The 24,288-nt window shown below is 38.4% G+C and overlaps 1 protein-coding gene across 5 annotated transcripts in view; it reads left to right on the forward strand.

Annotated features, from left to right (window-relative positions):
- The window catches only part of NPAS3 (neuronal PAS domain protein 3), a 629,011-nt gene extending 610,320 nt beyond the window's left edge, over positions 1-18,691 (forward strand). For 4 of the 5 annotated variants that reach the window (XM_075712984.1, XM_075712985.1, XM_075712986.1 and 1 more), the window contains 3 exons: positions 11,190-11,337; positions 14,489-14,616; positions 17,382-18,691. In XM_075712984.1, the coding sequence (XP_075569099.1) occupies positions 11,190-11,337; positions 14,489-14,616; positions 17,382-18,691 (1,586 nt within the window). The remainder of the gene's footprint in view (positions 1-11,189; positions 11,338-14,488; positions 14,617-17,381) is intronic. The other variant, XM_075712988.1, reaches the window with a different exon arrangement.
- The last annotated feature ends 5,597 nt before the right edge of the window (positions 18,692-24,288 follow it).

The following is a 24,288-nucleotide window of genomic DNA, read 5'->3' on the forward strand; positions in this document are numbered from 1 at the left end:
TTATCATACAGAAGTCTATAACATCCCTTTTTGATTTAAGAAATACATTTCTTGCTAAGAATGAATGGATGTCATATGCTGTAGGAGTATACATCTTCCATTTAATTGGAAAAAATTAATGGTCTTCATTGAACATCAAGTACCTGACGTTACTGTTCAATGAAGATCATTAAGAAAGCAGCAGGGAAAGATATAAGTCAAGACCTCTGAAAGCAACCATGAATATACTTTTGGACAAATATAGGACAATGTGCCACCATTTGAAAATTAATATATCACTTGTAAGAACACTGTCACAAGTATATATTGGTATATAATATGTGCTTTTTCATTTTGGAATCCTAATTGAGGTCTAAATTCAGAAACCTGACACTGACAAAAAAGATACTTGTTGTCCTCAGCTACTGCTTAGAAAATATCATCCTGTTTCTTTAGGATTTGATTTACAGCTAAAAGAAATACAATTCCTCAGGAACAGTGAGCCAGGGCAGTTCATTTCCCATAAAGCAAAGGTCTCTGATGAGTATGTTGGGTAGCACTCTCTCTGATCTACTTTATCTAGTTTCCAGTGGTTAGAATAATCCAGTCTTTCTGAAAATAAACTATTCCACATTCACCTTTTTCATGGCTCCCCTATTTTTCAAGGGATATTACCCCCTCAGTCTGCTTTTAAATCAGTTATATATTCATGATTTCTTTTATGTATGTTCAGTAGAAAAATTCTATTGCTGTACAAAATATTGCTTAGTGGTTTAGCCTACCAGCTGTAGGTGAACTAACTCTTTTAACTTACATACATCAGTTATAATTTTTTATTCTCTTAATAACCTCAAACACATGAAAAACAAATAGAATGAGTTGATAATTTCTAACAGTAAAATACACTTCACATATTTTGCTATCATGCTGTGGAATAACTCTGCAATGTCAAGTAGCACACAATTAGTAAAACTGTAGGGGGAAAAAAACGAAGTGTTTTGATCCTGAGGAATTTTTATCCTAATCAGATTGAAATTTCAATGCTCTTGTAGTGCTTAATATCTTCAATCACCAAAAAAATCAAACTGATTCCAATGTCAGGTTTTGCATTCTGGGACTGAAATAAAATGCTAAAATATACAAATGAATCTCATGTTTGTACAAGTTTATTATCATCACTAAAAAGCAAGATTGATTCTAAATTAGGCTGATAGAATGTCTGGTGTTTAGCTAATTCTTAAACCAAGCCCGCCTGACATCCTGATGACAGTCTAGTGTATCTTGTGTTCAAAGTATCGCAGAAGTGTTGGTCTGACCACCTGCACAGTCTTCCTCTCTGTCCATACGATGGGCCAGCAAAGATTTCTACATTGGAGACTGGTATCCTTATGTCCTTTTGACTGGAGCTAGTGGTGATAGAGCAAGATGAGGGAACAGGAGATAAAAAAACTAGAAGAATCAGAAGCATACGAAGAAAACATTTTTTTTATTCATACGAGGAAAAAAAGGAGCATGGACTTTGGTTTTAGCCCATGTCTAGTGTTTGCTTTTCAGTCTTAATGAATCTTAAGAGATGTGCACCTAACCAAGAGTGTGTATGTTTCGTGTCTTCTAGCCATGCTCTGAAATCCTGCAGATGTGTTTGCTCCGGCAAATGCTTCTTTGGGTTATGAGAGATGCTAGTCTATCTAGCTTAATTTCTTTGTCTGCTCACTGACCAAAGCCGGTTACTTTAGAACAAGGGGGAAAATACTCTGCAATATGCAATTGTATATGCCTTGCGCCCTTGTTTTCTCCATAATATGCTATTAATTCATGGTTGGTTCATTCCTTGAAAGATGTGAATTTATACCACCACTTACATTTCTGTTTGTAGAGGATGGATTTGGTATTCTAATTATTGATATAAATATTCAGATATCATTTTAAATCCCCATAAATTTCTAATCTTCATGATATTTTGTGGCTAAGTTTTTCATGTGCAAATTGTGTACTATTGGACAAATGTTTTCTGTATGTAAAGTATGTAAGAGAGTTTACCAGAAGCATCAGATCTTTTAGCTAGTAAACAAACCAGAAAACTCTGCAAAGCTAAACCTTTAAGCTATTTAAACCATTAGCTGCTGAACCTAATTGCAGAGTTTTGCCTTCTGTAGCTTAGCAATATAGTTATTTGCAAGACGCCTCAGATATAGTTTGCATCAATAACCCTTTAACATAATTCCTGATGCTATTTCATCTTCAAATTAAATCTAATGCAATACTGATTAGTACATTCCCATTTCAGTTTCTCAGCTCTCCATTGTAAGTCTTCCACAGCTCATAGTCAGTTGAAATGTACACCTAAACTCTTCTCCTATTTTTACATTAAAAATGCATGTAGTACCAGCTGTATAAGTACAGCTACTGCATTAAGGGGCTGTAAAGTGAAGGTTGAGCTCTGACTTCTGCTGGGAACCTCTGGTTTTCCAGTTACTCCCTCAATCATTTTCTTTATTTTTTTTAAAGTCTCTGTGCTCAAAATTTCCAACCCCAAAGATTAATTTATACTTTGATATTATTCTTGTGATAAATTGCAGAAGCACATGATAAATTACAAAGCCATGGGAATAAAAGGTTTTACTGTGCACCTCCAGCAGCTTCACCTTCACTCTGTCCACTAAACCATTTCTGTGGTGACTTTTGCTACACAATGTAAATGTATGCCATTCTAAAACTTAAGCGGAAAAGTACTTCAGCCATATATCTTTTTCCCTTCATTGCTGAGGTTCGTGCCAAGATTACTGAGACCAAAAGTGTTCATCACCTTGTAGTCTAAGTCAGAAACAGTATTGCTCCATTGAAAATCCAAGGATGGATTAAGGATTTTGTTTGTAGCTTACTAGGCTGTGAAATACTCCATCCTAAAATGTCACTATGTAAAGGTGTGAAGAAACTGTTGCAGATCTTTCCAGAGTTTTAGAAACACATTAGTGCTACTGGTTTTTTTTCTCTTCTTTTTATTTTTCAAAGGTCTGGACAGTTGACCTTGTGTCTCTGAAGGAGACAGTTTTCAGAGCCAGAAGGATATGTACAAAAATAGTATCAGTAAAATGTGTAGCATATATCAGATATGTGATGGTGTGGCAATAGGTCTTATTAGCACTCATTTGAAAGAACCTGCATAAATCACTTGTGGCTTTGCCATCCGTGAGTGTGGCCAGTGGTGGATCAATGTTGGTTTTGATGTCTGATAACTTATAAAGTGAGTGGGCTGGTGTCTGGGACTTTGGCTCAGTGGGCTTTTGGGAATGCCCTGCCAAACATCGGAAGCCTTTGTACCCAGTGTCCACAGATTGCTAGGTATTGGTTCTGACATCATAAGATGCTTACTTATTCAGAAGATCTTTTATTTTTATTTTACAAGGGATTTTTTTTTTTTGGTTAGTGCTAAGCTATCTTTTTAAGGCTTGTGGAGAAAGGTGGAAAGTTTTGGTTTGTTTCCTTTTCTTTTCAAGTTATCTGGTATAAAGGGACAATATGCTTTAAAAATGTCTAATGTAGTTTACTGCCAAATGTGAGATGGTAATGAATCTTTGTGGTGGTTAGAAGGGTGTTTGAACATTCAGTTCTGCCATGCCACTATGACAGTGTGCTGTGGATCCCTTTCCTCTAGAGGTTAGGCTGAGAAAACCACTCATTTCACTCAGTCCAAGTCCCCAAACAGGGACTCTTATCCCAGAAATGAAAGCATGTTTAAAGGGATCCTGTCCCTTGAAACAGACCATCTTTAACCTATGAAATTCAAAAAGAAAATTAGTATTGCTGCCATTCTGGTTCTGTGAAACTTCTATTTCTTTCCCTATTTGTAGGAGATATAGTTGTGTATAGTCTGCTGATACATTTGGCATGGAAAGGGTTATGTTCTAAAGACATTAATCTTACATAGGTTGTCGTATGATGGACATTAATATTAGTGGAGAGGTAGAGGACAGATTTAAGTTTCTTGAGCAAGCAGGGCCAAATTTGTCCTCTGATGTTGCATTTTAGTAGCTGAGGGCAAAATTTGAGTCTGGGATTTCATTTTCCCCTCCAGTTTGAACAGAGAGAGTTCATTAATGATAATGGAAGTTCTGTCTGAAGTTGGTGTTCAAAGTGGGCTTGGGTTTCTCAACGACCATTTCAATATTAGCAGAAGGAAATCACTTTATGGCAGTTTTAAAAGTCATGGGGAGACAGACAAATCAGGAGGGAAAAGAATAAGAAAGAGCGAAGAAAACCTAGAGAATCCTGGGTAGAAAAATCTAGTGTTCACTTTTCAATCCAGTTTATCATTAAACAAACTTACTTAGTTAGTTTATTTGCATCATTTTTATCAATAAAAACAACAGAAAAGTTTTCTGATATGCATGCCGTAAGGTCCCATGGAAGAGTGCATCTAGTGATACATTGAATTATATATTACAATTCTGTCATTACATTTGATCAATACCTGCATAATGTTTTAAAATAAACAGCATTATATATTCTTGTTAACAGCTATTGTTAAACATAATTATAAAACTGTAATTTTAAATGATGGACCATGGGCAAATGGTATGTTATAACTGCCATGAAAGGGAGACGGGAAGAAAAGTGAGTCTGTTGTTCAAGTAGACGATGATTTGTGCTTAGTGCTGGGAAATACTTTTTTTTTTCTGGTTTTTCTGGGTTTTAATAAATTTGTACTGCTGCTGTGAACTGACATCATATAAACTGGTAACATAGGGTTGATTTTAAGCAAAGCATCTTCCTGAGATAATTTGGAATCAAATGAAGAAAGAATCTCTAGCAGAGGCTAGGAATTTTCAGAGGGCTGGAGTACCACTGCCCTGGGATTAGGATAAATTACAAACTCCAAACTATTTTCACTATTTAGAGTTATTTTTCTTCCCTAGCTGGACATTTAGCATGCAAGACTTCTCACTGTATTTGGCAAGTGATGACCTTGAGCTACAAACTTCGATCCTAATATAAATCCAAATTTTTTTAGCAGTTTGACTCAGACCACTTTTAACATTTGCTTTTCTGCAAAGTGAGGCAGGAAAATAATGCTTAGTTTTTAAAGATTCTTAAGCTTTCCAATTTTTCTAAATGGTTGATTAAGGCATTTTATTTTTTTCCTGCAATGTTGTTGATACTTATTTTTGCCTAATTTGTCAGGTATTTATGTATGTAACATCCCTACACTGGAAGATTAAACAGTATTCCATATTGCAGAAGTAAGCAATGAATCAATTGCATTTTTAGAGTGACTGTATATGCTTAAAAGAATTATCCCAGGTGAATGAAGACATTAGGTGGGAGTTTGGTCACCAGAGAGGTACAGTTTTCTTTCATGAATCTGACCTGCTATGTCCTGCTTGACTTTGGAAACGATGATTTATGTTTAGAAGCCAGCAATTATTACTGTCTAATATTTGTATCATGATAACAGCGCAGTCTTAGTCAGTGTTATTGACACAATACACTGCATTCTTCCGAAACCTAAAAAAGATGTTCTCTGTCCAGCACTCAGGGCTTTCTCCTGTCATGTTGTGTGAGTAAAATGCAGCTTTCTAAAGCCTCACAGAACCAATATTTTTCTAAACAGTTATCACGTTTCTATTTTTCTTAAGAGAGCTCTGTTGAGATACAGTAAGTCACACAGGACTGGTAAGCATCTCTCTGCAGTGACGGGAGGTAAAACAATGTGACTCTTGGAGACTTTTTTGATGGGAAGGTGGCATTCTTCCCCCAGCAACCTGCTGCGGAAGCCACACGTTTGGCCTGGTGGGTAGAGAACGCATTTGCACACTGTCCTGGCTCCTCCTCACTCCACTGCGTGTAGTAGATCCAAAATCAACGTGTTTGTGCAGAATTATATAGATGGCACACGTTTGCTCACCAAATGTCTACAAGTCTCCTATCACCTAGCTTGTAATTCTGTTTAAGTAGCAAATGTCATTTAACATTGCTAAATATTACTCAATACTTTTTTTTCGTTGCTAAAACCCAATTTGTGGATACCTACTATTTAAAACATCTAACTCACTAATTGCAAAATCTATAGAAAAGTCCTTACAACATCAAAGGTTCACTTGATCCTCGGAGCTGTTATAAATGAAAAACTGTCTCTGTTACAAGCAAATAAGGCACTTAATGCACTCTTTCTGGCTGTGATGCTATTTTTCCTGTGGGTTTTGAAAATGACCTTCCTGTAAGCATCAAGGACTGCAACTTTTCAGATGAAGAAACTTGTTCCTGTTTTAAGTCTATGCCAGGTTCATTCCCCTATAGCCCACAGTTTTCAAAAGCAGAAGAAAAAGTAATCCAGAATTAAAAAAATAAAAACCCCTCTGTTTCCAGAACGAAGTTACCCTGTCAGCTTGCCTTGGGCCTTAGGTGGGAAGTGGAGATTAAAGAGTCAGTATTCCTTTTCATGTTTCGTCTGCCAGTTTTGTGAATGTAGAAAGAGTACTTGTGGCTGCTGCTAAGTATCCGACTGTGGTATTAAGTATGGCATTTTCATCTTCATGCAGTAAATTAAAAATATTCTTATAAGTTTATCACAAGGGGAATTCAGTATCAATACCATCCAGTCATTGATAAAGGTATTTCAAGGAGAAGGGTGAATAGCACAGCAGATGTAACCTCAATATTTTCACCAATTATAAAGAGCCTCTTTGTGAAGCTGTGTGAATATGTAAGATGATCTCATCATTTCCTATTTACTCAATACTTACCTGAATACGCAATATAGTGTAGCTTTTAAATGCATATGCACATGAGTAAAATGTCCTTTTGTAAGAGACTTCGCTAAAAGACTGCTTTTGATACACAATTTCTTCATCTCCTCTTCAAACTGAATTAAGCTACTTCCTTCTTTTAAAACACAACTCACTATTTAGAAGCTTTGGCTTTGATTTCTCAGAACAGCCTTACAGGAAGAAACTATGTTCTTTTTCTTTTTGTAACCATATTTCTGAAGACAAACTTGTACTGATTTATTTTGATTTTCTAACAGAAATAGGTTCCTGCAAAGAACACTGACTGCTTCTTCTTCTGCCCCCTCCTTCACTCCACTGCTACAAGAATATTGCTGTGCACAAAGCTACCAAGGAAAACTGAAATCCCTTTGTTGGGAACTGTGTACATAGCAATAGAATCATACTTTGAGAAATAAGTGAGATTTTTTTCTAGTTCTTAGCACGACATACTGTGCATTTCTTGCATGCTAACCGCTGAATTCAAATTGAGTAACTAGGTAACATTTCAGCAAATTTTAGTCAAGTTTAGCATCCACCATTTTAGGGAATATCTCTGTGCAGCTAGCATAAAGGTCACCAGTTTTAAAACATTAACCCCCAGTTATTCCCTTTGATTAAAGGGGTTTTATATATATGTGTGTATATATATATAATTATATTTGTCATCCTATTCCTAATATTTAAGAATTGTTTCATTCTCCTGTTAGACTAATTGTAAAGATTTTTCCTGATGGCTATGAAGCTGAAATCCAGTGTTAGAAAGATTTCTCTATATTTCCACTTCATATGGCTTAGTAACAAGGCCTTTTTTAACTCCATCTTTTAAACATGTAACTGCCATTAACATTTTGCATTGGTTAGCAGAAGCAGCTAAGCCTGTAAGAGAATCACCACCCCTGCTATTCTTACAAATGGACTGATACACCCAATCCTGCATAATCCCATGTAACTTCAGTCACATGAGCTGTCCCACCGATCCGGTCACAAGTCTCACCTTCCCCTGTACTGCATTGCCTGCCAGACTGGATACTCCATGTATAATACAAATAGAAATTTAAAACTGTTTGCATTTCTCAGTGTACAAAAGTACAGAGCTGAGCCCTGATTCTCAGTAAGGGATTTGCCTTAAGTACAGTCTGAATAAGTTCAGGATGTGGTCCACATGGCATTACTTTTTCAGAAGTTTATGCTAAGCTGAAATGTGTGGTCTGTTGCTAGTACCAAAACATAACTTCACAAGCAGAACTTAGGTGGACTAATTATTTACTTTCATTTTTTCCCAAAATCAGTAGCTTTATTAGTGGACCCCCTGTACCTTGCAAACTGAATAGCCTCAAAATGAAACGGGGCTTTGCTCAGTAACACTAGGTTATCAGTAAACCAGATAGACTTCCCTTCCTGATATGTCCTTCTAGTTGCTTGTTTTCTCAAAATTCTCATCTAATTTCTAAGTTTCAGTTTGGCAATGCCAACAATTAAAAAATACCATAAATTAGAAAACATTTCAATTTTTTTCATTCTTTCTCTTTCATCAGGTCAAGCAATTTCTTCCCAAGCTATAGCATGAGCTTTCAGAACTGGCTTGGGGTGCCTAGTTCACTCTCAAAGGATGTAAGAACCAGATTTAGCAGCGCAGCACAGCTGGTCTGACAGAGAATCTCTTTACAGAGAGAATTTTTATATTGAATCGTGGGACTTCCTTCAGAGCGTGGTCCACAAATCTCTCATATGAAACATGCTTTAGACAGATGCAGGAAGGAAAATCCTGTGTATGTGGTAATATATCTGTGCTGGCCAAATAGAGAGTGGGAATTTGCAGGTAGATGAACTTCATGGAATGCTCATTTTTAAGACAGTATTTCAAATATTGTTTGGACGTATAGTAATTTGGGAGCCTGAACTCTGTAGATGGTTTGCATGCAACTTGATGCACTGAATTCTCTTTCGTAAAAAAGCAAGCACCTTTTCCTTCAGAAATAACTTACAAGGTTTTAATTTCCCCCTTTTTCCCATAGTTCTGAAATGAATACTCTGTTCAGCTCATGACATAGACTTTTCCAGTGGTGCAACAACCAATATAAAAGGCACTGAGGGAGGAAGGACTTGTCTAGGATGAAACGGACTAGAAGAGCTGGAGGATCTGGGTCCTCATAGCTATCACTATGCAGAAGTGCAGTGTGCTCTTCAGTCACTGGCTAGTGGCTCACCTGGTACCTTGACTTTCAAATGTGCATGTGGACAAGTTGTGAGGATTCATCCTTTGGTATTTGTATAGCATAGTAAACTCCTCAGATAAAAACTGTTCTAAAGAAGATGACAGTATAACCTAGTAGATACAGGTGCAGATAGATTTTACTAGTTTCTGCATGAACCTGTGGGTGTTCAAGTTTCCAGGAAGGAGCCAATATCACTCCAGACTTCCAGGCGTATCAGTTTTATTGTCAGCTGTAAGCAGAGTATTTTGAATGTCCTATTTTACTGAAATGGAAAAGTCTACTGTAATCAAAACTTACAGCAGTAGTTTTCTTCCCTTATTCTTCATAACTGATAAAGTTGGGCTAATTTATGTGAGACTGTTTTCTAAAGTGGCATACAACATTGGTTTGACAGAAATGCTGGGTAGTCAGTTGTTCATATTTTATCTTTATTCTGCTGTATAATGAGCTTTTGAAGCCAATGAATTATCATAGCAAAATATTTAGAGCTTGGAATACAGAAGTAAAAATGTTGGGAAACTTATGGATCTCCACTAGAAACAAACCTAGTTAACTAGCGGTTGCTGAAAAACAACAGGACTCAGATCACAAATATTTATTCATATTACAGCTGAACCTAACTTGCACTTTACATTCACTTTACGTTGCACTTTTTTACATGCATTTTTTTATTCGGTAGTTGAAAAATTGGAGTGGGGATTGGGGGATCCCTGCAAGGTAAGAAAGCATCTGTGTCTGTATGGCTGCCTTTGTAAATATCTTTTTCTGTAGATATCTGTTGTACGTGGATTTAGATATAGATACATTCATATCTATTAGGGGTATAGACATTTGGTTAACTTGAAAGCTCCAAAGTGTCGTTTGTCACATTTATGGTAGGAACTTTAACAGCGTTAAATACTTATTCTTTTCCAAAGTGACTTTTTTCTTTTCCCTCTACAAAAAAAAAATCAAAATGTACTTCATGAAACTATTGTATATGAAGCACTTATTAGCCGTAATTAAATGGACAATATGAATTTACTACGTCTTTAGGACTCTGGCTTGTTCTGGTTTAGAGCAAGATGATTAATGCAAATACATATTACTTGAGATAACCATTTAGCAGCTAATTTAGCCAAATTTATTACAGCAGTTAGAGGTTTTTCATTTTAGCAGACGGAGACAAGGACATGACAAAAGCAGAAGGTGTATATGAATGCACACTGCCCTCTAGTGCACAAAGCCTTACGGGATTAGTGAGAAATGCAGAGAGTAAGTGCTCCAGTAACAATAGTGCCCAGATTTTGTATAGTTTAGGTTTTCCTTAAAACCGTGCTGCTCCCTTCCACTGAAAGATTTCCATTTCATCTCCTTCTCCTGACACTGAAGCATCAGATACAAACCAAAACCGTTTCAGCTTGGCAATATTTTGGTTGAAGTATTTCTTTAAACATCTGTATTTTTAAACCTTCTTGCTGTGAGCACTTAATAACACCGTTTCACATTACTGATTGCTTTTACTTGTTTCTCTGTTTCCTAGCATGTTTCAAACATCGGTGAGAGCTGTCACTCTTTGGCTCTAACCAGGCCATTCTGTGCCTCCCTTAGGCCTCTTTCTCGGTCTGTTGGTGGATTTACTTTGCTCTGGTAGAAAGTAAATTCTCCCAAGACTTCCCCCCCACTGACCAGTGGAGATTTCGTTCATCTGAGAACTGTAAATTCTGTTTGACAAGATCAAAGAAACAGATGTATAAGTTCAGTGGTTGATATCGCTTGCAATAAGGAGAAATGATCAAAGCAGCAGGGGTAGAGTATCTTCCCAAACCTTTCAAATATCCAGAATCTCAAAGAGGTCTACCAAGGAGCTATGAATAAATCACATATAAATTTGCCTCTTTTTTTTCCTTTTCTTTTTTTACAGTTTGACATTGAGTGCATTGAAAATGTCCACACAGCAATAAGTATTCTGTGAACCAAAGAGATTTATAGTTCCTTTTACTTTTCTTCTTCCACTAGAGTTTCCAAAAACAGCTTAAAATTACACTTTAAAAACTTGTAAAACATACAGATAGTTATACTGAACTTCAGATCCTGTTTGTCATCTCACTGGCATGCTGCATTAAACCTAAAGTAAACCAACTATCTTCTGCTCATACATGTGGCATGTTGTACAATGAAAATCATTTTACCACAGTTCTAACATGCACTATATCTTGCTTCTGTTTTGTTTGTATTTTTTTGCCAGTGCTGAATAAGGGTCAATGTGTAACAAAGTATTACCGCTGGATGCAGAAGAACGGAGGTTATATCTGGATACAGTCTAGTGCAACCATAGCTGTCAATGCCAAGAATGCAAGTGAGAAGAATATCATCTGGGTCAATTACCTTCTTAGGTAGGTCTGCCAGTCACTTCTCCTACTTGAACTGCTGTTGCTATTGCTTGTCTCTATTGGTGAGAGTTTTAGGGAAAAAACAATCGCCTACTGGACAAAGGTAAGGAGAAGAACTTTTCATATGGTCCACCTCAAAACCAGTGCCATTTGGTTATATTTATTGAGACATCTGTCATGTCTCAGTACACTGGAATATTCTTGAATTACTATGCTGCCTTAATCTTCAAATAAACCCTCCACCATTTTATTGCATGCCTCCACTGCCCTGAAATCTACTCAGCCTGAGCTCAAAGATAAAAATGATCCACACCAACTTTCAGTAGTTGTGTTATAAAATCTGGTGTGAAGTGTTGGGCGCTGGTTTATTTGGTTATTGAAAATGCATGGAAGCAAACTTGTGGAATGCTGCAAAAAGGTCTCTCTGAAAGGTGTTTGTCAGTCCACTCCAGAAACAGGAATTTTCTCAGGAGAAAAGCCTTAAACTAATATGTTGCTCCTGTAACCATCAGGCAGTATTCACACTGAAAAATGCAAACTAGGATTTAAAAATAAAAGCAGCAATTAAAACTATTTTAAACTATTAGAACTATTTTAAACAGAAATAGTAGTAACACCTTGAATTAAAGGCTCTTCCCTGAGAAATTCTGTTTTACCAAAGCCCAAGTATTTTTAAAGGACTAGTTTGTGAGCTCAAGGGAAGACCAACAGTCACTGAGAGACAGTGAATTATAAACCTGACCTTTCTCATCTGAAAATACCTTTCAACACATTCTGTTTTGTGAAAATGTTCAATAAGATTGGGGGATTTTCTGTTTCATTCCAGAGCAGAACAAACAAACAAATAAAATTTGAAACCTTGAGATTGTCATGAAATGCAATTGTCATTTTCTGGCCTGTTCTCCTTTTAAGTTGCTTGTCATGGTTTGTTACATTCCCTTTGATGCCATGAGAGTTCAAAGGGATGTCTAGGGGTTAGATTGTGACTTATTATGCCAAGTCCAGAAAGCCCTGAAGAGATTGTGCCTGCCTAAACTTGCATGTTGAAATACTTTTGATTCCCCTTTTGGGGAAGAGGAAGAAGCAACCCCTGGCAGGAGAGCATTGAGGGATATTGTGGGAAACCTTCCACAGCAGTGGAGTGTTCATTGGGGCTTGCACGTTTCTGTCCTGCTATGATTGAGCACGGGCATTTCTGAATATATCCTTATCCTGCTACTTTTTTATTTCTTTTTGCAAGAGTGAGGCAGAATGCAGCATTTCAAGAGGTCAGCTTAAGCCTGCCAATTTTGAACTGGAAGTACAGCTTCACTGCCCCAGTCCTAACAGGGCTTCAAAATGCCCAGAAATGTGCTCATATTCCAGCTGGAAAAGTCATCCATAAGAATTATGAACAGTTGCCTCTTGTCCCCTTTGCTGCTTTCCAGACAACCTTGTCCACAAATGTCCCACAAAATTGTTTTCTCTACCAACAGAATATACCTAACAAAAGAAGAAAAGCAATGTGGTCTTCCCCAAGTCTTCTCCCAGACCTTGATTTTTCTGCTGCATTCCCTTCACTGGTCTGTTAGAGAAAGATTAACTTCTCCACTAAATTTGTATTTTTAATTTAGATTTCCCCTAGTACTGGAATCCACAAAAGATCCAAATGTCCAAATAACATTTTAATGACACATCAAGGCATAATTAGGTCTACTCTTAGCAGGAGTACTGGTCTGTATACATTTCCATGCATTAGAAATTATGATTCAGCTGTCTGTAAAAGGATAGACTAATTATAGTGACAGGGAGGATTAATGCTGTTCTTGTTCTAGCAACCTTTTATTCACAGTGTGAAAGCCCTCAAACATCTTTTGCTTGGAGGGGGCAAATTTGGGGACTGCCCCGAGATGCAACAGAATAAAGTCACTTTGTCAGGACAAAACCATAAAGATGATAATCATAAGAATGGCATTGCAATGTGAACTGTGTGAACTCTGAATTTTCACAGTACACTGTAATAGGTTGAATATGCTCACACTGTCATTGTGATAGTGTGTCAGTCACCCCCAGTGCTGCCTCATATTGTTCTACACGGGACTGCAGATTTTCTGCTCTATCACCGGGCTGGAATTTGAACTGCACAGAAACACTCACCTATTCAAAAATTATTAAAGACTTTGTTTATTTTCAACATTCCTATGCCACTTATGTCTAGCTGTGTTCTTCTGCCTTTGCACCGATTTGGGAAAGGAACACATTTTAAAAGGTACAAACCAAGAAAAAGCATAGGGTTGGTTTTGTTTTTTTTTTTCCAGTTTCTGTGGTAGTGTAGCTTTTTTACATTGCAGTCATGTTCATTGCTAACAAGTCACAGGTGAGCACCACATGAGCAGATGAAGATATGATTATAATGGGTGTGTTGACAGTTCTTTATCCCTAACATATGCATCTTAACATGCACATGTGCATCTGTCATATAGTTAGAGTGGTTGCTTTTGGTTTCTTGGTGATGTGAATGCATGTGTGCAGTGTTTAAAAATTATATAACCTTTTTTATCTATTTTTTGGCCTAATTCTTTTGAGCAGTGGTCATTTTCTCTAGTCCTAACTGAGCACCTTCTTACTAACTTTATGTATGGTCTGCTTGATTAAAGTGTGGAAAACAGGAATGTTGAGAAAAACAGGTATTGAAAGGGCTCTGGCAAGGTTGATAGAGAATGTTGTTACAGAGATAACTCTAATAGACATTGCCGGTGGGAGAGAAACAGATTGGAAAAGTTAAAACACCCTCTCTGTCCTTCCAGGCGCAGTAATGGGATCGAAATCAAGATATTTTGTTGTTGGATGATTACACAGTGTAGCTTTACTGTTAGCTGTCACACAAGCCATGGTGTCCCACTTCAGTAAGAATGCTTTGATAGCTCTAAAACTTCACTAGAGTCAAACGAGTTTTAGTACCTGGTCAATATAAGTATTTGACAGCAGTATTAAAATAAACCTTCATAAAATCCCTGCTGTGAAGCTCTGAGGGGCCAAAAATGTATGTTTCTGTGTTTGCTCTGCTATTCTTCCTATTCATGTTCTTTGTTCCTGAACTTTGATATGAAAAGAGGGAAAAACCATGAAACTGCAAATCATCCAATTGTGTTTATATTTGCTGTCTCCTCTTCAGTAACCCAGAGTACAAGGACACTCCAATGGATATTGCACAACTTCCTCATCTGCCAGAGAAAACCTCAGAATCCTCAGAGACCTCTGACTCTGAATCAGACTCAAAGGACAACTCAGGTAACATACATGGTGTGCATTTACACCCACAAAAGGTTCATATCATGGGAGCCATGTGGTTGGCTTTCCAGTTGCTTTTATTTCTCAAGGATTGTTCCATTATAACAAAACAAAACAAAGAATCCTGTAAAATTAAATTGAAAAACACTAGCAAAATCTTGTAATGACCTCAGCATTTCCACAGTATCTCCATTTCCTCAGTATTTCTCTTCACTCTGTGCATGCATCCTTGCCTACATCGCACTGAACTAAACATTTGATTTCCCAGCTAAGCTTCATGAACAGGTATTGTGCCTTGTGCAGAGGACTCAGGATTGTAACTGTTGAATATAATGCTAGTTCTATTCTTTCCAGAGTAGGCATACATTCTGGAGTCTCTACTGTCAATCTTTATGACCCTTTTTCCTGTATAAATACATTTTTGAAGAGTCTCACCAGGGGGCAGTGATGATTGCAAAATTTGAGGGTTTTCTTGGGTTAAAAGAATTATATTTTATTAGAAGGTATGGGTTCAAGCACTTGTTTCTAAGCTCTTCAAGTCTGGGACTTCAGCTGTTTTTTAAAAGCTAAATGTACTTGTCAAACTCAATGTGTAAATTAGTCCTACAGATAGTCCAGTGCACCGATGGTTCGCGCATTCCCCATTAGTTTTGAAAGTGGTTACCTAGGCACAGGTACAGATCGTCTGGCTTTGAAAAGAGGATGGTTTCCTGTAGCCTAAGAACTAAGGATGTGGCTCTGCTGTAGAATATGAGAGAGAGAGAGAGAGAGAGAGAATTTTTCTCTTGTGTCTATGATAACAACCAAAAAAATCTGGAGAAAATGGATCTCGTTGATGTAAATCCAGCAAAAGCAAGAAGAGGATCAGGCCTTAATGTTATATTATATGATATGGCTGTTCCCTTTCATCTTTTGCCTTTATTTGTTCTCCTTTGACAGCTTGGTTTGATGGTTTAAGTCAACATTAGGCACACATACAGGCTTGTGGCCCACCATCACTGGGAATCTCTTCACCCATTCCCAGTGCTTCCTTTATGCTGTCTTGTTCCTAAATAGCCAAATAACACACATGTGGAGGACAGTTTGCATTTCCCACATGCACTGTAAGTTTCTCCGGGTGAGAAGTGCATGTGGATTCATGACTCCTAAGGCTGATGCAGAGCAAGAGAGCATTCTTCAAAGGTGCACAGATGTGTACAACTCAGAGGGGGATATCTGGGAGTCTTAGAAGACAGCAGAGGCAAGTTGTTGTTTCTTTCAAAAGAATTAAACAGAAATGCCAAAGGACCTGAAATCAGAACAGCATCTTGGATGAAAACAAGTTCAGTTCAAGCTCTGATAAAATCCCAGGCAAATTTTGTGCAGCTTCAGAGTACCTCACCCTAAGCCCACTCTTGACCAGCTAGAAACCATGGCCTTAAAAGAAAGCATCTTCAAAAAAAGAAAAAACATTGTAGAAGAAATTCAGCCCTAGGTGGAACAAAAAGCTGGATGAAATTTAGGGGTTTGTGGCTGTTACTTTGCTTCTGTGGGGTTTATTTTTCAAAAGGGAGGGTCTTTCTGCTGCTGGTGACTCAAGAAAAAGTCCCACTGAGTCACTTGGGAAGTGCCTTGCCCTGAATCCTCAGGCAGCTTCCCTGTCCAACCCACCTTCTCCAGCACTTCTGGGAAACTGTTTGGTATTGACATGGCTCCAGGAGTAACCAATCTTTAGAGGAAAACTGGCCCTTCCCCTCTCTCGCTAAAACAAGTGTATTGAAAAGGGTAGTACTTGGCTCTGATGAGTGAAAAAACATCTTTTATTTCCCAACAAAAGATTTCTGGCTGGTCTGTAAAAGGCGGGTGTCCTGAAGCATTTCATGACCCTTTCAAACGTAGTATGATAATAGAGAGTATTCATTCTCAAAGCTGCTTTGGCTGTCCGAGTCCAGTGGGCTAGAGTGTTTATCGCATCCATATTACAAATAGGTAAAAATTAAAACACAACTAAATGAATTCAGGCAAGAAGAGTGACAGCTTCTCAGTGCTGTAGCTGGGCTGTTTCCAATGGCCCTTAGATGATTTGGATCAATCAAGAATTTAATTCACTGCCTGAATTTTTTTTTCGTTTTTTTTTTTTTTTTAATTTGTTGCCCTTCAGGGGAATATGAGAAGACAGTCTAGCAACATAACAAAATTGTTATAACTGGTTTATTCATTCAGATTTATACATGTATGACCTGCTTCTCCTCTCACACGGGAGGAAATCAGCAGTAATTCCACTGAAGTCAGAGACACTATGCCACTTCGAAAGTGGTAATGGTGAGAGGAAAATGAGATGAGAGGACTAGAATCTTCATTAGTAAATAGTGCTACACCTGGATGCCTGCCCACTGTAGGAGAACATGGATGTGAAATAACAATCACCAGAACATAACGGTCATAATGGGATTGTTCACTGACTCCTCTTTGGATGACACAGCTACAATGCCATTTGTGCTCACAGTTGTCAAAATTATTCTTGTCCAGTGAGCAGATGAAAAGGTCCCACTCAATTAAGGTGCAGGCCATATAGCATAGGCTTTTAGTGCATCAACAACCCTGAGTCAGAGAGATTCATGGTGACCAAAACTCTCCCAATACAACGTTGCGAAAAAATTGCAGCTTTAGAGAAGAGAACGCCTTTTGCCAAAAAAGTTTGCAGCAATCACATCTCATTGGTAGGTAGAAATCTGGACTTGGGTTATAATATTATGTTCCTGTTGCTAATGGTTTGTTTCACTTTCCTTTTGCTCCAGAGGACAATGAGAACTCAAAGTCAGATGAGAAAGGAAACCAGTCAGAAAACAGTGAAGACCCTGAATCCGACAGGAAAAAGTCAGGAAATCAGTCAGATAACGAAATGAACTGTAATGATGATGGGAACAGCTCCAGCAACCAGGACAGCAGGGACAGTGATGACAGCTTTGAAAACTCTGACTTCGAGAATCAAAAGGCCCCTGAGGACAGTTTTGGCACTCTTGGCTCTATGCAGATCAAGGTGGAGCGCTATGTTGAGAGTGAGTCAGACTTGCGGTTGCAGAACTGTGAATCACTGACCTCGGACAGTGCCAAGGACTCAGACAGTGCAGGGGAAGTAAATGCCCAGTCTTCCAGCAAACATCAGAAGAGGAAGAAGAGGAGAAAAAAGCAAAAGGGAGGCAGCATGACCCGGAGAAGGCTGTCAAGCACCTCAAGTCCAAATGGACTTGACTCAGCTTTGGTGGACCAGCCCCAGCTGCTCTCGTCGCCAAACAGTGCCTCAGTGCTCAAAATTAAAACAGAAATCTCAGAACCTATCAATTTTGATAATGATAGCAGTATTTGGAATTACCCACCCAACAGGGAAATCTCAAGGAATGAATCACCCTACAGTATGACCAAGCCCCCCAGCTCCGAGCACTTCCCTTCCCCCCAAGCCAGCAGTAGTTTACATGTCTCCATTCCAGACTCCGTTCTCACCCCACCAGGGACTGAAAATACTGCCAGCCGTAAAACTCAGTTCAGCACCTCATCCAACTCGGCCTTGGCTCCTGTGTCCTCTGACCCTTTGTCACCCCCACTTTCAGCATCTCCACGGGACAAACATCCAGGAGGTCCCACAACTTCCAACTCTTTGTTGTACACTGGGGATCTGGAAGCCCTTCAGAGGTTACAAGCAGGCAATGTGGTGCTTCCTTTGGTTCACAGGGTAACGGGAACCCTTGCTGCGACCAGCACTGCTGCTCAGAGGGTCTACACCACTGGCACTATTCGGTATGCTCCAGCTGAAGTTACTTTAGCCATGCAGGGCAACCTCCTCCCCAACACCCATGCTGTTAACTTTGTTGATGTTAACAGCCCCAGCTTTGGGCTGGATCCTAAAACACCGATGGAAATGCTCTACCACCATGTTCACCGACTCAATATGTCGGGACCATTTGGAAGTGCTGTGAGCGGGGCCAGTCTGACCCAAATGCCTGCAGGGAATGTGTTCACAACTGCCGAAGGACTTTTTTCCACTCTTCCATTTCCTGTGTACAGCAATGGCATTCACACTACACAGACTCTGGAACGGAAAGAGGATTGAAATATGACCACATACTGTGTTCAGTGTTATACTCTGAGGCATAGACTGTGTTTTAATTTAGACCTTTAATTCTAGCACTTTGAATTTGAGCAGGTCAGCTTATTCTCTCAATATGATGGTCCCCATTTCATTCCCTTTCTCTTTAACTTGACTTATTCTTTAATGTAAAGATATTTTTTTATTTTTGCCTTCAGAGAGTCGAAGTACCAGTTGCCTGCCATTTTGTCTTCTTCTAAGATGTGTGTTTTTTCCTTTGCATCTTTATTAAGATGCCTTTAATATGTGTATGCCTCTGCCATAGAATACTCAGTGTTGTGGTAAAGAGATTTTAAAGTGACAACCATTGGTTTTACTTCAAAATGATCTTGATATGATCAAGATTAAAAGAGACAAGCATAAACAATGTGCCCTGTTTGACTAAGTCAAATGAAAAGGGGTTTTTGTTCCTAATTCCTTTAAAAATAGGGGATAGTATTTTAGAATTTTATGCAGAGTTTAATTCTCTTTTTATGGTTAAGATTTTCTTACTTGCACATAAAATAATTTGGGTTCTTAAAAAGTTAATTTCTGGCCTGTGACTAGAATGTTAAAAAGTTGGACTAAATGTTAATTACTGAAACTTTAACTTAATTTCTAAAACCATGGTGCTATCATTTATTAATCTGTAATGTCTTCATACAATATGCAGCTTGTGGGCTGGGTTTTTTGGAAAGAATGTGTTCCGTACTGGTTTATAGTCGGGTGCTGCAGTCTCCTTGGTTAGTTAAGACAAAAGCCCTCATTAACATTTGCTGCAGGACTTAAAATTTTTTACCTCCAAACTAACAAGCATAGCCTCACATCAAATTTAAATGGGTCAGGAAGCCTTTTTCAAAAAGTGCTTAAAAACAAAAAACTCAATTTAATTGACGCGAGGAGCAGTTTCTTAGGTGCATATTGTTTTGCTTTATTTTTTTCTCAGTGTAACTGAGGCTAATTTTACAACGTCAAATAACACTTCGGAGTAAAAAAAAAAAAAACCAGAAGAACTATTTAACATGTTTTGTTTTTCATTTAATATTATAGAGGGAAGGTTGTAAATTTCTTTTTGTTCTTTGATTTGGGTATTTTTTGTTGGTTTTTCCTTATTTCTAGTGTTGAAACCAATATGTTTTAAAACTAAAGAATGGGTTAATAAGCTTGAAATAGATAACTACAACTGAAAACTGCACATTAAGTAAAAGAAAAGAAATCTCCTATTTTGTCTTTGTTGCCAGAAATCACAGTGTAGTGTCAAACACTCCAAATGACTGTCAAATATAAATTCTTCTTCCACTCCATCTTTGGCAGCTGTTTGTTAAGGCATCTAATAACAGATGTGAGAACTGTAATGTGTACAATGTGTAAGTGTCCTTGGCTGTCAGTCCCATTGCAGTTTCAATGTGTGTTACTATATGCAGTATATACTAAGCTAATGTAGTTGTTTTGTCCTTTGTCTTCTCTGTGCTTTATCTCTAGTCCGGAGTGGTAAAGTCCCATTCCTGCAGTCCTAGTGAACCAGTGATTCTTGGGGGTTAGTGGTTTTTGTGTGGTGGCCTTCCTCTGTAATGTCACCTTATGCTGCTTCCACTGTCTGTATACCTTTTAATTTCTGCTGTTGCTTTGCTGTTGTGTATTCTCAAACCTCTCTCCCCCCCTTCCTCTCTCCCCTCCTCTCCACGCCTCTCCCCTCTCTCTTTCTCTCGCTCTCTCGTTCTCTCTTCTTCACTCTCAGAGATAAAAGACTCTTAACTAGCTCAAGGTTAATGGAGCCATTTTTCCCACAGAGGAATTCTGGGTATGACTTACTCTTCCAGTGTACCCCACATGCACTACAGAGTAATGCTCAGATATATTAAGCAAATTGACGCCATATAGCCTCAGTTGTTAACATTCCCAGAGTCCCTTGTGCTCAAACTGTAAGCAGAGGGTGCATTTCTTTGGTTTTCTCCCAGGTAGGCTGGCGGAGTAATACGTAGAGCAATTACCAGTGAGATAGGAAATGCTTTCAAAGGTTAACCAGCATTGTTTAAAAAGGAAACTGAGCTTAGAATTGTCATATGTATTTGCTTATGTGTGCAATGCTAATATATTAACTCAGCTGTCCTTTGAATTTTTGATCACTCACTGCGTCGAGTCAATTCCTGCGGTAGCTTTGAATTTGAGAAGTAGGTCCAAGCCACAGCGGAGTGATAGCGAAAAAGGAATTGGACACCACAAATTTAATTAATGAGCTTTTAAAGGTTCCATTGGAAGGATTTAAGTAGGTCTAAAAAAGGCGAGAAAGCTGATTGGGAAATTCAAAGTTTAATTTTGGAAGCTCTACTCTAGCTGTGGAACAATCAAAGGAGTGCACCTATCAGCTACAAAGAACAGCTAGACAGCTGTTGTTGTTTTGGTTTTTTTTTTATAAATGTTTCTGTGTTGTGTCAAAATGATTTCTGGTGATTTAAACTAACAGATAATCACAGCTGCTGTCTAAATCCATAGTGTTTAAAATTACAAAATGAAAAAAAAACTTCATTACCTGTGAAGACTGTGTCTGTGTTTTTAACTATTTCTTGTACAAATATATGAAATCTTTTATGAGGAGACTGGTGCCAAGTAGCTGAATAATGGGGAAAGGGATTCTGTTCGTATAAATCTTAGCAGTGTTACCAACTCTACAATATAAAAAAAAATTAAAATGTTAAAAAGTGACAGCTATGGTACATTTATTTTGTGTTAAGCTAACCGAATCTAACTTCTTGAGTGCCTGGCTTATTTGAAACATTTTTTTCATTGATCATTGATAATGCTGCAAATCAGAAATGTACATACTTCATTTACAACAGGGTTCTTTTTATACTTTTGTAGATTCTCATACATGTCATACATGGTTGTCTTTATGTAACTTAATTTTTTTTCATCCCGCAGGTGCCATTTTCATAATAAACTTCTCTTGGATTTGTTACTATCTGGCATCATTTCTTTTACATATAACCATCCTGACTAATGAATGCTGGTAGTATTTGTTTGAGCAGGTATTTTTAAATTGTTTTGTTTAAAAAAAAAACCAACCAAAAACCAAGAAAAAATAACCAAAAATCAAAGAGGATAAAGCTAGATTTTATTAACGCTTGTGAAATGAAGAAAAGAAGCTGTCAAGATGTAGGTTAAGAATGCTAATCCAAATACTACAACAAACTTGCCACCATCCTAAATTCTCAGCTACCCCAACTCATTGTCATATTGAGCATTTTTATGCACATTATCAAAGCTGAATAATGGACCTGCAACATTAACCACTATAGAAAGTGTGCATTTTTTCTTGATTAATGCACACGGGAAGAGGTCAGCTTTTGTACATTAATCATTTAAAATGCACTTTATATTTTCATTTTTGTACTCTACAATGTTACAGTGAAACTCTTCAGTCACATTATATCCTACCTAGGCTGCTGATTCTTTTAAATGTGTGCTTTCTTTCCCCAGACTGGCGACATGTAAATTGTTGGTGTCGTGTGGCTAGACTTTCTGCCTTACAAACTGAGGTCAGAAACATTTACCAGCGTAGAAAAGAAAAGGCAAAAAGCCTTAACCTCACAACTGAAGGGGGAAAAAAAAAACCTCAAACGCAGTTTTGATTACGCAGACATCCACACACAGTGGCTGACCCTAAAAAGGGAACAGCCATCAGCGATTGCGCCTGCATAAGCTCTGAAAAAAGGCCCAGAGCACGCGTGTTTGGTCTCTGCTGTGGAAAAGCAGGGAGAAGCTATGCTACAGGAGGTGCCGCCCCGGGTACCCATGGCTGCGTCTGCTGACTTTGGGCTGGCTGCTGCAGGCCAAGGAGGGGCTGGGTCGTGGCAGGGGTGGGGATCGGGAGCCGCCTGACCCACTCACGCGGTCTCTGCGTTCCTCCTTCATTCATTGGCTTTCTTTACGGTGCCTCCCCAACCTGTGACAAAGATTTCCAGATTCCGTATTTTATTTTGTTATTGCTGAGTATGCAATCTCTAAGAACACAAATTTGGGGCATGTAAAATCAAGACAGTGCTGCCCATAGCCAAAACGTGTAGGCAACTTTGCCTGCCCAAATCTTTTCTCCTCTGTATATCCACTTGAAAATTAAAACTATTGGGCTAGTCATTCTGGATCAGATTTTGGTTGCCTTATTAATGCTAAATAAAACTGTCTAATCAGTTGCACCGTTTTCAGCACATCTTTTTAAAGCAAAAGTTATGCGCAGCTGAAGTAAGAGCATGTGAATCAGGCTTGCTGGGCTGATAAAACAGGAAAAACACAAAAAATGTATGCACAGTTATAGCTTGGTGAGCCAGCCCAATGGCTTAATAGCCTGAAGTCTGGGTCTCTGAGTTTCCAAGCGGTTCAGGATTCCCACTTCCCAGGCTCCAAGCACCGAGTTTGATACATCTCCAACTTGCAGGGGGTAGAAAGGAGCAGAGGTTGGCGGTGCTGCTTTCAGCTCTGCTCACATGTTCCAGTTGGCAATGCATCTTGTTTATGAGGTAGCTAAGGGTACGGATGCCAACCGAGAGAGAAATGGAATTTAAATGGAGAGTGGAAGAATGACTAGAATAAAGCTTAATGGAAGAATAACATGCCTGTTCCAAATAAGTGTTAACCAATATTAACTAAAGCCACTAATCCCAAGAAGGGGCTTGAGGAGGGGAGTTTCCGAGCTCTTATAAAAGCTTTTTAAACCTCAACCATACTGCCTATACATTGCATCAGAGCAGAGAGTTGATGGTCAAAGTGAATAGACTGCTCTAAGACTTCCAGTTGAACGAGAAAGTTTGTGCATTAAAGAAAATTATGGAAAGGCTGGTTGGGGGAGGAACGGTTATAGTCATGCTGCTGCATCGATATAGTTCTGGGGAATGGATTTTGTAAATTGATATTTGTAGCAATTTTAAGAAACAAAACTGCTTGAAAGGGTTGAATCCTTTGAAAAGGGTTCTTTGGGGTTGGTCTAGTTGCTATTTTTGTAATATTTGGAAGAAAAACTGTTTGCCATGCAGGAAGCTGGGCAAACTTTGTCAAGTCATTTCATCAAAGAACATGTCCTAAAACAACTGATCTCAGTAACTGCTGTCTCTGGAAAGTTTGTTCGTGAGTGACTTGTTTTGCAAGGTGATATATGCAGGTATCTAAAAGCCACCTGAAGAGTTGCAAGGGGAAAAGGGCTCTCTCGAAGCATCATGACTCTGAAAAGTTACAGTGATAGAAAAATGTTTTAGGACTGCTTAAATAACTAGCTCTGACAGCTTGCACTGGTGCTATTGCAAGGTGGTCATGTCACTGGAGTAACTGTGATGCCTCTGACAGCACATTTATTGTTATAATTCTAGGAACTGCATTAGTTTAAATGTGTCAGTGCTTGCAGAGGTATTTGCATAGTATTTTTCCTTCTTGCCATTGTAATTTCTTTATTTTCATTTTAGGTCTGGGGGAGGAGGGTGGAAAGGCTGGATGTGCATTGTCAACTAATTTAATGAACTGTCATCTATCCAGTGAGTTTACTGAGGAGCCTACAGAAATGTGAACAAATGGGATGTCACCAGAGCCACAGATGC

Source organism: Pelecanus crispus, chromosome 6, assembly GCF_030463565.1.
Source record: "Pelecanus crispus isolate bPelCri1 chromosome 6, bPelCri1.pri, whole genome shotgun sequence".
Taxonomy (NCBI): Eukaryota; Metazoa; Chordata; class Aves; order Pelecaniformes; family Pelecanidae; genus Pelecanus; species Pelecanus crispus.